The sequence below is a fragment of the Elephas maximus genome, chromosome 23 (genome assembly GCF_024166365.1).
Source record: "Elephas maximus indicus isolate mEleMax1 chromosome 23, mEleMax1 primary haplotype, whole genome shotgun sequence".
NCBI classification, from domain to species: Eukaryota; Metazoa; Chordata; class Mammalia; order Proboscidea; family Elephantidae; genus Elephas; species Elephas maximus.
In genome coordinates, this window is record NC_064841.1 from 2399608 (window position 1) to 2416180 (window position 16573).

Sequence of the window (16573 nt, forward strand, 5' to 3'; positions counted from 1 at the left end):
TATAAAACAAGGCTATACACTGATCGGTTGATTAAAATGCTGTGACCAGAGGCTCACAGGAACCCAGCCCTAGAAGCAACGTCTCAGTATCACTAATTCAGCGTTCACAGCAACTTCACAGAACATAACTACTGCAGAACACGAGAATCAACCGTACTTTGCTTTTTAGTCTGAGTGAAATGTGGAACCACTACAGAATTTTGAGCAGAGACATGATGCAAAATTTGAGTTCAGTTTTTAAAAAACCACTTTGGCGTTTATGTTGAGAATTGACCATAAGGAAGCAAAAGTAAACATAGGGCAATGAGCTAGGAAGCAATCACGGTTAATTCAGGAAAGGGACGGTGGTAGCAGCAGCGAGGGGAACGTAAATCAGGAAGGGGATGGTGCTGGGCGCAGCGAGGGGAACGTGGTCGGTTACTGGATCTACCGAGAAAGTATCGACAGACAGATTTCAGCATGCTGGGTATGAGACAAAGAGGAATCACAGATGACTTCAATTTTTTTTTTAATTGTGCTGTAGGTGAAAATTTACAGCTCAAGTTAACTTCTGATACAAAAACTTATACACACATTGTTATGTGACCCTAGTTGCTCTCCCTATAATGTAAACCGCACACTCCTCCTTCCACCTCATGTATCCTGTACACAGTCAACCAGCTCTTGTCCCTTTCTGCCTTCTCATCCCACCTCGGGACAGAAGCCACCCCTTTGGTCTTGTGTATCTGCTTGAACTAAGGAGTACACTCTTCGTGAGTATCATCTTGTTTTATAGTCCAGTCTAACCTTTGTCTGAAGAGTGGGCTTCAGGAATGGTTTTAGATCTGGGTTAACAGTGCCTGGGGGCCACGGCTTCAGGGGTTCCTCTAGTCTCAGTGAGACCATTAAGTCTGGTCTTTTTATGTGAATTTGAATTCTGCTCCACACTTTTCTCCTGCTCCATTAGGGACTCTCTGTTGTGTTCCCTGTCAGGTAGCCTGGCGCCATTAGTTGTTCTGGTCTCAGGCTGATGGACTCTCTGGTTTATCCAGACCTTTTGTCTCTTGGGCTCATATTTGCTTTGCGTCTTTGGTGTTCTTCATTCTCCTTTGCTCCAGTAGCTTGGGACCCACTGATGTATCTTAGATGGCTGCTCCCAAGCTTTTAAGAACCCAGACAGCACTCACCAGAGTGGGATGTATAACTTTTTCTTAATAAACTTTGTTATGCCAATTGACCTAGATGTCCTCTGAAACCATGGTCCCCCGTCCTACCCTCCCCACCCCCCACCCTGCTACTCTGTCCCTCAAAGTGTTTGGTTGTGTTCAGCAAACTTCTTAGCTTTTGGTTTAGTCCAATTGTGCCGACCTTCCCTGTATTGTGTGTTGTCCTTCCCTTCACCTAAGATAATTCTTGTTTGGTTCAAGCATAGAAACAATTGTGAGGATGGCACAGGACCGGGCAGTGTTTCGTTCGGTTATGCACAGCATAGCTGTGAGTCAGAACCAACTCAACGGCACCTAATGACAACCATCTAGTTAGTGAATACCCCTCTCCCTCCCTCTCCACCCTTGAAACCATCAAAGAATGTTTTCTTCTGTGTTTAAACCTTGAGTTCTTATAATAGTGGTCTCACAGTATTTGAACTTTTGCGACTGACTAATTTCACTCAGCATAATGCCTTCTGGATTCATCCATGTTGTGAGATGTTTTGCGGAGTCATTGTTACTGTTGCATAGTATTCCATTGTGTGTATTACCATGATTTGTTTATCCATTCGTCTGTTGATGGGCACCTAGGTTATTTTCATCTTTTTGCTATTGTGAATACTGCTACAACGAACATGGGTGTGCATGTATCTATTGGTGTGACGGCTCTTATTTCTCCAGGATATATTCCAAGGAGTGGGGTTGCTGGATCATATAGTATTTTTATCTCTAGCTTTTTAAAGGAAGCACTAAATCCATTTCCAAAGTGCTTGTACCACTCTGCATTCCTACTAGCAACACATAAGTATTCCAGTCTCTCCACAACCTCTCCAACATTTATTATTTTGTGTTTTTTGGATTAACGCTAGCCTTGTTGGGGTGAGATGGTACCTCATTGCAATTTTGATTTGCATTTCTCTAATGGCTAATGATCGTGAGCATTTCCTCGTGTATCTGGTAGCTGCCTGAATGTCCTCTTTGGTGAAGTGCCTGTTCATATCCTTTGCCCATTTTTTAATTCGGTTATTTGTCTTTTGTTTTTTAGGTTTTGCAGTATCTTGTAGATTTTAGAGATTAGACGCTGATTGAATTTCTCGTAGTCAAAATTTTTTTCCCAGTCTCTAGGTTGTCTTTTCACTTTTTTTTTTTATTATTAACTTTTATTGAGCTTCAAGTGAACGTTTACAAATCAAGTCCGTCTGTCACATATAAGTTTACATACATCTTACTCCGTACTCCCATTTGCTCTCCCCCTAATGAGTCAGCCCTTCCAGTATCTCCTTTCGTGACAATTTTGCCAGCTTCCCACTCTCTCTATCCTCCCATCCCCCCTCCCGACAGGAGACGCCAACACAGTCTCAAGTGTCCACCTGATATAATTAGCTCACTTTTCATCAGCATCTCTCTCCTACCCACTGTCCAGTCCCTTCCATGTCTGACGAGTTGTCATCAGGGATGGTTCCTGTCCTGTGCCGACAGAAAGTCTGGGGAGCATCGCCGCCAGGATTCCTCTAGTCTCAGTCAGACCATTAAGTATGGTCTTTTTATGAGAATTTGGGGACTGCATCCCACTGATCTCCTGCTCCCTCAGCGGTCCTCTGCTGTGCTCCCTGTCAGGGCAGTCATCGATTGTGGCCAGGCACCAACTAGTTCTTCTGGTCTCAGGATGATGTAGGTCTCTGGTTCATGTGGCCCTTTCTGTCTCTTGGGCTCTTAGCTGTCGTGTGACCTTGGTGTTCTTCATTCTCCTTTGCTCCAGGTGGGTGGAGACCAATTGATGCATCCTAGATGGCCGCTTGTTAGCATTTAAGACCCCAGACGCCACATTTCAAAGTGGGATGCAGAATATTTTCATAATAGAATTATTTTGCCAAGTGACTTAGACGTCCCCTTAAACCATGGTCCCCAAACCCCTCCCCTTGCTCCGCTGACCTTTGAAGCATTCATTTTATCCCAGAAACGTCTTTGCTTTTGGTCCAGTCCAATTCAGCTGACCTTCCATGTATTAAGTGTTGTCCTTCCCCTCACCTAAAGCAGTTCTTATCTACTGATTAATCAATAAAAAACCCTCTCCCTCCCTCCCTCCCTCCCCCCCTCTTAACCACAAAAGTATGTGTTCTTCTCAGTTTTTACTGTTTCTCAAGATCTTATAATAGTGGTCTTATACAGTATTTGTCCTTTTGCCTCTGACTAATTTCACTCAGCATAATGCCTTCCAGGTTTCTCCACGTTATGAAATGTTTCACAGATTCGTCACTGTTCTTTATCGATGCGTAGTATTCCATTGTGTGAATATACCACAATTTATTTACCCATTCATCCGTTGATGGACACCTTGGTTGCTTCCAGCTTTTTGCTATTGTAAACAGAGCTGCAATAAACATGGGTGTGCATATATCTGTTTGTGTGAAGGCTCTTGTTTCTCTAGGGTATATTCCGAGGAGTGGGATTTCTGGGTTGTATGGTAGTTCTATTTCTAACTGTGTAAGATAACGCCAGATAGATTTCCAAAGTGGTTGTATCATTTTACATTCCCACCAGCAGTGTATGAGAGTTCCAATCTCTCCACAGCCTCTCCAACATTTATTATTTTGTGTTTTTTGGATTAATGCCAGCCTTGTTGGAGTGAGATGGAATCTCATCGTCATTTTAATTTGCATTTCTCTAATGTTTAATGATCGAGAGCATTTTCTCATGTATCTGTTAGCTGCCTGAATATCTTCTTTAGTGAAGTGTGTGTTCATATCCTTTGCCCACTTCTTGATTGGGTTGTTTGTCTTTCTGTGGTCGAGTTTTGACAGAATCATGTACATTTTAGAGATCAGGCGCTGGTCGGAGATGTCATAGCTGAAAATTCTTTCCCAGTCTGTAGGTGGTCTTTCTCCTCTTTTGGTGAAGTCTTTAGATGAGCATATGTGTGTGATTTTTAGGAGCTCCCAGTTATCAGGTTTCTCTTCGTCATTTTTGGTAATGTTTTGTATTCTGTTTATGCCTTGTATTAGGGCTCCTAGGGCTGTCCCTATTTTTTCTTCGATGATCTTTATCATTTTAGTCTTTATGTTTAGGTCTTTGATCCACTTGGAGTTACTTTTTGTGCTTGGTGTGAGGTATGGGTCCTGTTTCATTTTTTTGCAAATGGATATCCAGTTATGCCAGCACCATTTGTTAAAAAGACTATCTTTTCCCCAATTAACTGACACTGGGCCTTTGTCAAATATCAGCTGCTCATATGTGGATGGATTTATATCTGGGTTCTCAATTCTGTTCCATTGGTCTATGTGCCTGTTGTTGTACCAGTACCAGGCTGTTTTGACTACTGCGGCTGTATAATAGCTTCTGAAATCAGGTAGAGTGAGGCCTCCCACTTTCTTCTTCTTTTTCAGTAATGCTTTGCTTATCCGAGGCTTCTTTCCCTTCCATATGAAATTGGTGATTTGTTTCTCTATCACCTTAAAAAATGACATTGGAATTTGGATCGGAAGTGCATTATATGTATAGATGGCTTTTGGTAGAATAGACATTTTTACTATGTTAAGTCTTCCTATCCATGAGCAAGGTATGTTTTTCCACTTAAGTATATCCTTTTTAATTTCTTGTAGTAGAGCTATGTAGTTTTCTTTGTATAGGTCTTTTACATCCTTGGTAAGATTTATTCCTAAGTATTTTATCTTCTTGGGGGCTACTGTGAATGGTATTGATTTGGTGATTTCCTCTTTGATGTTCTTTTTGTTGATGTAGAGGAATCCAAGTGATTTTTGTATGTTTATTTTATAACCTGAGACACTGCCAAACTCTTCTATTAGTTTCAGTAGTTCTCTGGAGGATTCCTTAGGGTTTTCTGTGTATAAGATCATGTCATCTGCAAATAGAGATAATTTTACTTCCTCCTTGCCAATCCGGATGCCTTTTATTTCTTTGTCTAGCCTAATTGCCCTGGCTAGGACTTCTAGCACGGTGTTGAATAAGAGCGGTGATAAAGGGCATCTTTGTCTGGTTCCCGTTCTCAAGGGAAATGCTTTCAGCTTCTCTCCATTTAGAGTGATATTGGCTGTTGGCTTTGCATAGATGCCCTTTATTATGTTGAGGAATTTTCTTTCAATTCCTATTTTGGTGAGAGTTTTTATCATAAATGGGTGTTGGACTTTGTCAAATGCCTTTTCTGCATCAATTGATAAGATCATGTGGTTTTTGTCTTTTGTTTTATTTATGTGATGGATTCCATTAATGGTTTTTCTGATATTAAACCAGCCTTGCATACCTGGTTTAAATCCCACTTGATCAGGGTGAATTATTTTTTTGATATGTTGTTGAATTCTATTGGCTAGAATTTTGTTGAGGATTTTTGCATCTATGTTCATGAGGGATATAGGTCTGTAATTTTCTTTTTTTGTAATGTCTTTACCTGGTTTTGGTATCAGGGAGATGGTGGCTTCATAGAATGAGTTGGGTAGTAATACGTCATTTTCTATGCTTTGAAATACCTTTAGTAGTAGTGGTGTTAACTCTTCTCTGAAAGTTTTTAGAACTCTGCAGTGAAGCCGTCCAGGCCAGGGCTTTTTTTTGTTGGGAGTTTTTGATTACTGTTTCAATCTCTTTTTTTGTTATGGGTCTATTTAGTTGTTCTACTTCTGAATGTGTTAGGTAGGTAGGTAGTGTTTTTCCAGAAATTCATCCATTTCTTCTAGGTTTGCAAATTTGTTAGAGTACAATTTTTCGTAATAATCTGATATGATTCTTTTAATTTCAGTTGGGTCTGTTGTGATGTGGTTCTTCTTGTTTCTTATTCGGGTTATTTGTTTCCTTTCCTGTATTTCTTTAGTCAGTCTAGCCAATGGTTTATCAATTTTGTTAATTTTTTCAAAGAACCAGCTTTTGGCTTTGTTAATTCTTTCAATTGCTTTTCTGTTCTCTAATTCATTTAGTTCAGCTCTAATTTTTATTATTTGTTTTCTTCTGGTGCCTGATGGATTCTTTTGTTGCTCATTTTCTATTTGTTCAAGTTATAGGGACAGTTCTCTGATTTTGGCTCTTTCTTCTTTTTGTATGTGTGCATTTATCGATATAAATTGGCCTCTGAACACTGCTTTTGCTGTGTCCCAGAGGTTTTGATAGGAAGTATTTTCATTCTCGTTGCATTCTATGAATTTCCTTATTCCCTCCTTTTTTCAGGAGGGTATTGTTCAGTTTCCAAGTATTTGATTTCTTTTCCCTAGTTTTTCTGTTATTGATTTCTACTTTTATTGCCTTGTGGTCTGAGAAGATGCTTTGTAATATTTCGATGTTTTGGACTCTGCAAAGGTTTGTTTTATGACCTAATATGTGGTCTGTTCTAGAGAATGTTCCATGTGTGCTAGAAAAAGAAGTATACTTTGCAGCAGTTGGGTGGAGAGTTCCGTATAAGTCCATGAGGTCAAGTTGGTTGATTGTTGATTAGGTCTTCTGTGTCTCTATTGTGCTTCTTACTGGATGTCCTGTCCTTCTCCGAAAGTGGTGTGTTGAAGTCTCCTACTATAATTGTGGAGGTGTCTATCTCACTTCTCAGTTCTGTTAAAATTTGATTTATGTATCTTGCAGCCCTGTCATTGGGTGCATAAATATTTAATATGGTTATGTCTTCCTAATAATTGTCGCTTTTATCATTATATAGTGTCCTTCTTTATCCTTTGTGGTGGATTTAAGTCTAAAGTCTATTTTGTCAGAAATTAATATTGCCACTCCTCTTCTTTTTTGCTCATTGTTTGCTTGATATACTTTTTTCCATCCTTTGAGTTTTAGTTTGTTTGTGTCTCTAAGTCTAAGGTGTGTCTCTTGTAGGCAGCATATTGACGGATCATGTTTCTTTGTCCAGTCCAAAACTCTCTGTCTCTTTATTGGTGCATTTAGTCCATTTATATTCAGCGTAATTATAGATAGATAAGTGTTTAATGTTGTCATTTTGATGCCTTTTTATGTGTGTTGTTGACAATTTCATTTTTCCACATACTTTTTTGTGCTGAGACGTTTTTCTTAGTAAATTGTGAGATCCTCATTTTCGTAGTGTTTGACTTTATGTTTGTTGGGTCGTTAGGTTTTTCTTGGCTTTTATCTTGAGTTATGGAGTTGTTATACCTCTTTGTGGTTACCTTATTATTTACCCCTATTTTTCTAAGTAAAAACCTAACTTGTATTGTTCCATATCGCCTTGTATCACTCTCCATATGGCAGTTCAATGCCTCCTGTATTTAGTCCCTCTTTTTGATTATTGTGATCTTTTACATACTGACTTCTGTGATTCCCTGTTATGAGTTTTTTTTTTTTTTTTAATTAATCTTAATTTGTTTTTGTGATTTCCCTATTTGAGTTGATATCAGGATGTTCTGTTTTGTGACCTTGTGTTGTGCTCGTATCTGATATTATTGGTTTTCTGACCAAACAATATCCTTTAGTATTTCTTGTAGCTTTGGTTTGGTTTTTGCAAATTCTCTAAACTTGTGTTTATCTGTAAATATCTTAATTTCTCCTTCATATTTCAGAGAGAGTTTTGCTGGATATATGATCCTTGGCTGGCAGTTTTTCTCCTTCAGTGCTCTGTATATGCCGTCCCATTCCCTTCTTGCCTGCATGGTTTCTGCTGAGTAGTCTGAACTTATTCTTATTGATTCTCCCTTGAAGGAGACCTTTCTTTTCTCCCTGGCTGCTTTTAAAATTTTCACTTTATCTTTGGTTTTGGCGAGTTTGATGATAATATGTCTTGGTGTTTTTCTTTTTGGATCAATCTTAAATGGGGTTCGATGAGCATCTTGGGTAGATATCCTTTCGTCTTTCATGATGTCAGGGAAGTTTTCTGTCAGGAGTTCTTCAACTATTTTCTCTGTGTTTTCTGTCCTCCCTCCTTGTTCTGGGACTCCAATCACACGCAAGTTATCCTTCTTGATAGAGTCCCACATGATTCTTAGGGTTTCTTCATTTTTTTTAATTCTTTTATCTGATTTTTTTTTCAGCTATGTTGGTGTTAATTCCCTGGTCCTCCAGATGTCCCAGTCTGCATTCTAATTGCTCGAGTCTGCTCCTCTGACTTCCTAGTGCGTTGTCTAATTCTGTAATTTTATTGTTAATCTTTTGCATTTCTACATTCTCTCTATGGATTCTTGCAACTTATTAATTTTTCCACTATGTTCTTGAATAATCTTTTTGAATTCTTCAACAGTTTTATCAGTGTGTTCCTTGGCTTTTTCTGCAGTTTGCCTTATTTTGTTTCCGATGTCTTGAAGCATTCTGTAAATTAGTTTTTTATATTCTGTAGCTGATAATTCCAGGATTGTATCTTCATTTGGGAAAGATTTTGATTCTTTTGTTTGAGGGGGTTGGAGAAGCTGTCATGGTCTGCTTCTTTATGTGGTTTGATATGGACTGCTGCCTCCGAGCCATCACCGGGAAACTAGTTTTTCCAGAAAATCCGCTAAAAAAAAATGCAGTCAGATCCCTATCAGAATTGCCTTTGGATTATAACCACCACCTTGTTCCCTGTAAGGATGAAAGTTTGAGATTTGGATCATATATGCTTGGCTGTAGCTGGTTCTGTGTTTTTAGTCCAATTAGGGGTGGATTTTTGGTCCCTGGTTTTTTTTGTTTTGTTTTGTTTTTGTTCCTTCCCTCAGGCCGAAAGAGTGGGTTAGGAAAAGACCAAAGGAAAAAAAAAGGGGGGGAAAGCAAAGCCGCCCCGGAGCCGGAGCTGTTCTCCCTCTGGCTCAGGCAATTCCAATGTTAATGAAGCCGCCTGGGGAGGGTGGGGGAGGGATCAGCGAGATAGGAGAGTAGCACCTCAGAATATAGCCAGAGTTGCTTGTCTTGCTTGGAATGACTATTATATCTGAGATTCATGCGGGGTGTGTCGCCTATGTGTGCTGGCTGTGTGGAGATTGCCCCCGGGGGTCTGGCCCTCTGAAGCCACCCGCTGCCAGTCCAAATCCTAGCGTCAAGGTTCCCCTGCTGGGACGCTTTACTCCCGGCTCCAAAATCAGTCGCTGCCTCCCGGGGACTTCTCGTCCCGCCAGCCGCGTCGCCGCGCCGATCCGCGGATCGGCTGGGCCCCCTCCCGGGGTTAGTTCAGGGGAGTGGAGCAGCTCTCCATGCTTGTGCCGTGCCAGTGCCCAGTCAAAATCCCGGTGGCACGGTTCCCCGGCTGGGACGCTGCTCTCCCAGCTCCCAGACCAGTCACTGTCTCCCGGGGACTTCTCCCCACAGCTGCGTTGTCACGCCGCCCGCGCAAACTGGCTGGGCCCCCTCCCGGGGTGAGTTCAGGGGGGTAGGGCTGGGCCCCTTTTTTGCGCCGTCAGCTCCCCTGGGCTCTGCCCTAAATCAGGCGCCAAAGGTTACCTGACTGGGACGCTGGCTCCAGGCTCCGAAAACAATCGCTGCTTCCCCGTATTTGTTCATTTTTCGTCTCTAAATCTGTGTTTGTTGTTCAGGGTTCGTAGATTGTTATGTACTTGATCAATTCACTTGTTTTTCCGAGTCTTTGTTGCAAGAGGGATCCGAGGTAGCGTCTACCTAGTCCGCCATCTTGGCCCCACCTCCTGTCTTTTCTCTTTTTTAAAGTCTTTGGATAAGCATAAGTGTTTGATTTTTAGGAGCTTCCAGTTATCTAGTTTCTCTTCTGGTGTTTGTACACTGTTAGTAATGTTTTGTATTCTGTTTATGTCATGTATTAGGGCTCCTAGCATTGTCCCTATTTTTTCTCCCATGATCCTTATCATTTTGATTTTATACTTGGGCCTTTGATCCATTTTAAGTCAGTTTTTGTGCATGGTGTGAGGTATGGGTCTTGTTCCATTTTTTTGCAGATGGATATCCAGTTATGCCGGCACCATTTGTTAAAGTGACTGTCTTTTCCCCAATTAATGGACTCAAGGCCTTTGTCAAATATTAGCTGCTCATAGGTGGATGAATTTACATCTGGATTCTCAATTCCGTTCCACTAGTCTATGTATCTGTTGTTTTACCAGTACCAGGCTGTTTTGACTACTGTGGCGGTACAGTAGGTTCTAAAATCAGGTAGTGTGAGGCCTCCCACTTTGTTCTTCTTCTTCAGTAATGCTTTACTTATCCAGGGCCTCTTCCCTTTCCATGTGAAGTTGGTGATTTGTGTCACCATCTCGTTAACAAATGTGATTGGAATCTGGATCAGGATTGCATTGTATCTGCAGATCGCTTTAGGTAGAATTGACATTTTCACAATGTTGAGTCTTCCTATCCATGAGCAAGGTATGTTTTTCCACTTGACTTCAAATATTTTAATATAAGAAACTAGAAAGATGTACTTGCCATCAACTGGGAAGCAAATCTATTAGGGGTTTTGTTTAAGATATGCTGAGTTTGAGATGGCAATCAGACATCTAAGTGGAAATGTCCATCATGGCAATCCCATTTCGCCTTGTCTATTGAGCCACTGAAACAAAAGAGCCAGTCTGCTACAAAAACTAGCAAAGACTCTTCCTCCTTGAAAAGTCAGAGATACCGAAGGAAACAGGCGTTTTGACTCTGTCCCCATCCTTAACCTATTGCATAAGGATGCAATACCTGGAACTGCAGCAGCTGTCCTGCAAACAGAATGTGTCCAGACTGAAGGTGAAAGCCAATGTGGTGGAACAGTAAGAAAGGGTCTCGGTCTGCCCACCTCCAAACTGCCTGTGATGTAAGCAGCAAGTATACTCCATTTAAGCCAGGGGCTGGCAAACTACAACCCTCAGGCCAAATCCTGAGTTTTACAAGAACTCTTGTTGGAACACAGCCATGCCCCTTTATTTAGTGTTATCTATGGCTGCTTTCATGCTAAAGGGCAGAGCTCAGAAGCTGCAACAGGAACTGTATGGCCAGGAAAGCCTAAACTGTTTACTACGGGCCCCTTTACAAAACAGTTTGCTGGCCCTTGATTTAAGCTACTGGTAATTAGGTTTTTTTTACTTAAAACAGCATCATCTAACTGATATATTTCCATAGCTGCTTTTCTGTTCCGATTGAAACATTCATCTAATTTTCACTGTAATTACTTGAGTATCCTCCCTTCTATACAAACTTATTTTCCTATTCAAAGGAAAGCTGCAAGCAGAACTGTCACTACTATTTCATCTCTACTACTGACATACCAAACAAAAACCAAACCCATTGCTGTCAGGTCGATTCTGACTCACAGCAACCCTTCAGAACAAAGCAGAACTGCCCCACGGAGTTGCTGAGGAGCACCTGGTGGACTCAAACTGCTGACCTTTTGGTTAGCAGCCACAGCACTTAACCACTACGCCACCAGAGTTTCTGTCATTACTAATAATAGTTTCTGGCAAATAAAAGGCATTAAAATACTGTTGACTGAACAAGTGAGCAAATGAATGGAAGAGCACATCTGACCAATAATCAGTAAACGTTTATTAACATCTAACATGTACATAGACATGGGTTGAGCAAAGGGTTAGGTGCTCCCCTACTAAACAAAAGGTTGGTGGTTCAAACCCACCCAGAGACACCTCAGAAGAAAGGTGTGGTGATCTACTTCTAAAAGATCACAGCCATTGAAAACCCAACGGAGCACTATTTTACTCTGAAATACATGGGATCGCCATGTGTCAGAATTGAAATAGCAACTGGTTTGGTTTTTTAACATGTACACCAGGTACTCGGAGTGATACAAATGAGCATAAAACATATTCTCTACCCTCAAATGGCTCAAAAGTCAGGCTGAGGAAATAAATATGTGAGCTTTAAAACATAATAATAAATTGTTTCTGAAACACAGCATGGTGTATCTGCACATATATAAATAAATACTACCATGGTAAATGTATACGTTGGCAAAAACAAAAATAAGTAAGTAATCTTGACCTCAGATCATATACGAGGAACAAAATGCAAGAATTTTCACTTTCCCATCACTAACAGGGGAGAGGGTGCAGTGCTGCACCCCGTACTACTGTTCTGTACAGTCCACTAAAATCACGGAGGCAATGGGGATGACAGAATCAGGCTACCCACAACTATCTGGCCCGGAATCCACGTCCCTTCAACTGAGAGCTATTGTTTTTACCTTGTTTGTTGCCTTTGTTGGGATTTAAGAAACAAGGGCAAATACAACATGATTTACCTTATGAACTTGGCATTCAGGGATCTGTCCACTAGAACACAATCAACTCTGTGTGATGAGTCTAACCCGTAAATCTGGCCTAGACTTTCAAGATTCATGTTACCACGTAAGAACCTTTCCTGAAACCATATGACTTGCCTCTTTTAATCACTCTCTTGTTTTTCTTATCTTTGTTGTTGGGGTTATTGTTAGCTGTCATCAAGTCAATATCCCCCATGTTTTACATGGTATCAATTTTATACAATTGTTAAAGTATTTTTGTAAAAATATAAAATTTGTTGAGGTGAGAAATAAAAACTTAATGACCAGTAAATATCACTAGGCATACTTCTTAAAGCAAGGTGGTATCTAAAAACGGTAAAACAAAAGAGAAAAGCAGAGCGGCTTCTTGACTGATGTAATTTACTCTTCCTCTTAATCCATAGTTTCCAATCTCAGAACTCTACTCTGAGTCCTTGGTTCAAATCTATCATTCTCCTGACTTTCTCCCCTTCCAAAAGATGTCCCCCGTACATTCCCGAGCCCTCACTCTACCCCACCAACTCAGGAACTCAACCTCCCTGTTTGATAGCCAGATATCCATCCCCTGTCTCTCTCCTATATCATTTAACAATCATTTAAAATAGAAAAGGACAGAACCCATAATTTCTCAGGAACACAATTACTCAATGTGCATTAATGATGGTGGGGTGAACAGCAGAAAGTCACATTATAATGTTACTCTCCTCCGCGCTCTTGTACAAATTTAACATTTCAAAGAATACTTAAAATCCAACAAGGTAGGCAGGTTTATATAATACCATTGTAAATCTGGAAGTAAAAAATAAACATACAGACAACAGTGAAAAAAAAGGGATGAGGGAAGAGCTCCAAGTCCTTTAATATAAATAATTCCTCATAAAAGCAGGGTCTCAGGGAACCCAAAACTCCGTGAGCTCTTGGATGTAACGCTGAAAACTGGCACATTAAAGGCAAACCCTTTTATACAGAATATTAAACGTCTTCACACAGGGTGTTGAAAGACCGCCAAAGGAATAAATTTCAAGATGTTCTGCTTCATAGAATAAAAGATACTAAGGCAAATTTCAAGTAAAGCAAGTAAGAAGCTGGAAATTTAAGCTGGTAAACAAGATTTTGTTTCATTTTAACATCTTCTAATTTGATAAAGAGTTATGAGTGGGTTTTAATCTTGAAATAGACAGGATTATAACCACTGTTTCAGTAATACCAATTTTATTAAAAATGAATTCTGGGTCACATATACACACGTGCTCTAACAATGACCAAGTTCCCATTTTATATTAAAAGAGGCCTAACCAACAGCACAAGGAGCCATGGTGGTACAACGGTTAATACTCAGCTGCTAACCAAAAGGTCTATGGTTCAAACCTAACAGCGGCTCCTCATAAGAAAAGAGCTGAAGATCCGTCCCTGTAAAGATTACAGCCTAGGAAACCTTATAGGGCACTTCTATTCCGTTCTATAGGGTTGCTATGGGTCCGAATCGACTTGATGGCACACAACAACAACAACCAATAATATGATTCCCTCTCTGTGTTTCCACTTTATCTTTTTCCCCTAACAGCTTTACAAAAAAAAAAAAAACATTGCCATCAAGTCAATTCCAACTACAGGACAGAGTAGAACTGCCCTATACAGTCTCCAAGGTGTGCCTGGTGGATTCAAACTGCTGTCCTTTTGGTTAGCAGCCGGAGCTTTTAATCACTACACCACCAGGATTTCCAGCTTCACAACAAGCTGATAGATATCTTTAATCATTAAACATTCTTCAGATTTTAAATTCACACTCATGAAAAAGGAAACTGAATGCAATACTCTGCCAAAGAATTACGTATATTTTCCTTTTTTACTTACATTCCAAGCTTTAATACTGCTCTTTGTGTTGCATTTCTAAAATCTGTTCTATTAGCGTTAAATGAAAACAGAAACAGGAAGGTACCACAGTGAAAACCTGAGATAACTATTTTGGCTTTATCTTTTCTCCTTTCTTTACTGTATTCTCTCCTTCTTCATCTTCTACTCTTCTAGCAATTTTTAGCTTCAAGACTGAAAATAAGAAAAATCTCAGAGAATAAAAATTTAGTTTGAATACTGCCATGGAGTCACAGAGTCATCACTGCTTAACACTTGCTTGAACTTACCCACGTTTGACGCCATGCACTTCCTTGTCCTTTCCCTTCTCCTTCTCCTTCTCTCTCTTCTCCTTCTCTCTGGCTTTACGCCGTTCTCTATCCCGAGATCTACTGCGGGTTCTTCTGTGACTGGACCTTTCACTGCTTCGACTATGGGAACGTGGGCGGGGTCTTGACCTGGACCTACAATAAGTAGAATTTATTATATAATCTTAGTGTGTATTTTGCATAATGAAATGGAATGTATCTAAAAATTATCTCTGATAGAAAGGATTCCTCAGTTTTAGTCATAAATTAAACTGTGTGAAGCAACCATCTGAGTATGATTCCTTATGAATAAGTGCCCTCAATTAAAATGATATATGAGGGAAATATATACTGCCAACTTTGCAGGAAATTAAGGTTCAGTTAAAAAGGGAACATCTTAAAGGTTCAAATCAAGTCTTATTTACTCAAATCTCCTCAGATAAAACCTAACTGTACTTAACTTAATCAATCCCCTGGGATAGGGTTTTACTGATCACTACAATCTCTGCTTCCATATCTATTCAAGCCCTACTTCCAATTTTTTCAATAAAACTATTCATCTACCCCAACCCAGAGAGTCTTTTGTATAAAATGAAGATGGTATTACACAGGACATGCCACATGCCAAAAGTGAACATTTCAGGTCTGCTGGCTTACAGTATTGCCTACCAGACCCACAACCCTACAGATAACAATGATAAAAAAAACAGCTACCTGAAGGTACTGGAGAGTAACCAAAAGCAGGCAGATTCTGCAAGGGTGTCAACACTTGGATGAAAGAAAACAGCAATAAGAAATTTGCCCACTTTATCAGTTTCTATCCCGAGTGCAGATCCAGGTCTAGGCCATGCAGGACAGCTAAACTCCAACAGAAAACCTGCAGGCTTTCTGGCCTAAAACACCAGAAGACAGACATAGAACAACCCTAACAACAGGAAAATCTAAGGACAATCTTGGACAAAGGTCAGAAAAAAATGTTTTAAATTCTATGTACAAACTCTATGCAGATTTCTGGCTGAGCCCAAAATCATGTATATGAAGGACAGACTCCAACCAGCTAAGGATAAAAGAAATCAAATGAAATTTCAGCTGCCACTATAGAGACAGAATTTTTGCAATTCAAAGAAAAACTTAATTTCCTGCTAAAAGAAACAAGTAAACAAAAAAATCAGCACTCTTCAGGGTATCCACAAAATGACATTCAGCATGTCCAGGATAAAATGCATAGTTACTAGATATACAAAGAAAGAGGGAAAATGTGACAAGAGTGAATGGAGATCAACACTGAGATGAAGCCAGATGCTAGAAACGGCAGACAAGGATTTTAAGGCAGTAATTATAACTATGCTTGTAATGAATAGAAAGATAGGAAATCTCAGCAGAAAAGCAGAAAGTAAAAAAATAGAAACTGTTTAAATGAAAAACACAGTCACTGAAATTTAAAATTTCCTGAATGAGGTTAATAGTAGATTAGTGATGACAGGAAAGAATGTGTACTTGAAAAGAGATCGAGAGAAATGATCCCATCAGAAGAAAATACGAAAATCTCTAACATGTCTGTCTAAAACCAGAAGGAAAGAAGACAGACCAGGAAGCAGAAAACAATTTTTTTTTTAAGTAGTAGCCAATATTTCCCAAATTTAGCAAGAGATGAATTCACAGATTCTAGAAGTTCCGTGAACCCCAAGTAAGATAAATACGAAGAAGATCATGACTAGGGATATCACAGTCTAACTGAAGAAAACTAAAGATAAAGAGAAACCTTGAAAGTTTTCAAAGAAAATGACACATATATACTGGGGCTTCTCATTGGAAACATTAGAGATCAAAAGACAGAACAAGGAAGCTTGGGGCGGGTGAGTATATGTGAATGGCAGAAACAACTCAGAAAAGGAGGGTGAGGATGGCTGCACAACCTAAAGAATGTCATCAATGTCACTGAATTATATATAGAAATTAGTGTATGTTCCGCTGTGTGTATTTTCAACAACAAATAAATTATTAAAAAACAAAGGTAGAACAAAGTTCTTAATATGATACAAAGAAAAAAACAAGAAAAAACTCAACCCAGATTTTTATACCTAACAAAAATA

At 39.8% G+C, this 16573-nt stretch overlaps 1 protein-coding gene across 1 annotated transcript in view; it reads right to left on the bottom strand.

Annotated features, from left to right (window-relative positions):
• The window catches only part of RSRC1 (arginine and serine rich coiled-coil 1), a 382940-nt gene that overhangs the window by 281170 nt on the left and 85197 nt on the right, over positions 1–16573 (bottom strand). The window contains exon 4 of the mRNA XM_049867089.1: positions 14463–14636. Coding sequence (XP_049723046.1) covers positions 14463–14636 — 174 coding nt within the window. The remainder of the gene's footprint in view (positions 1–14462; positions 14637–16573) is intronic.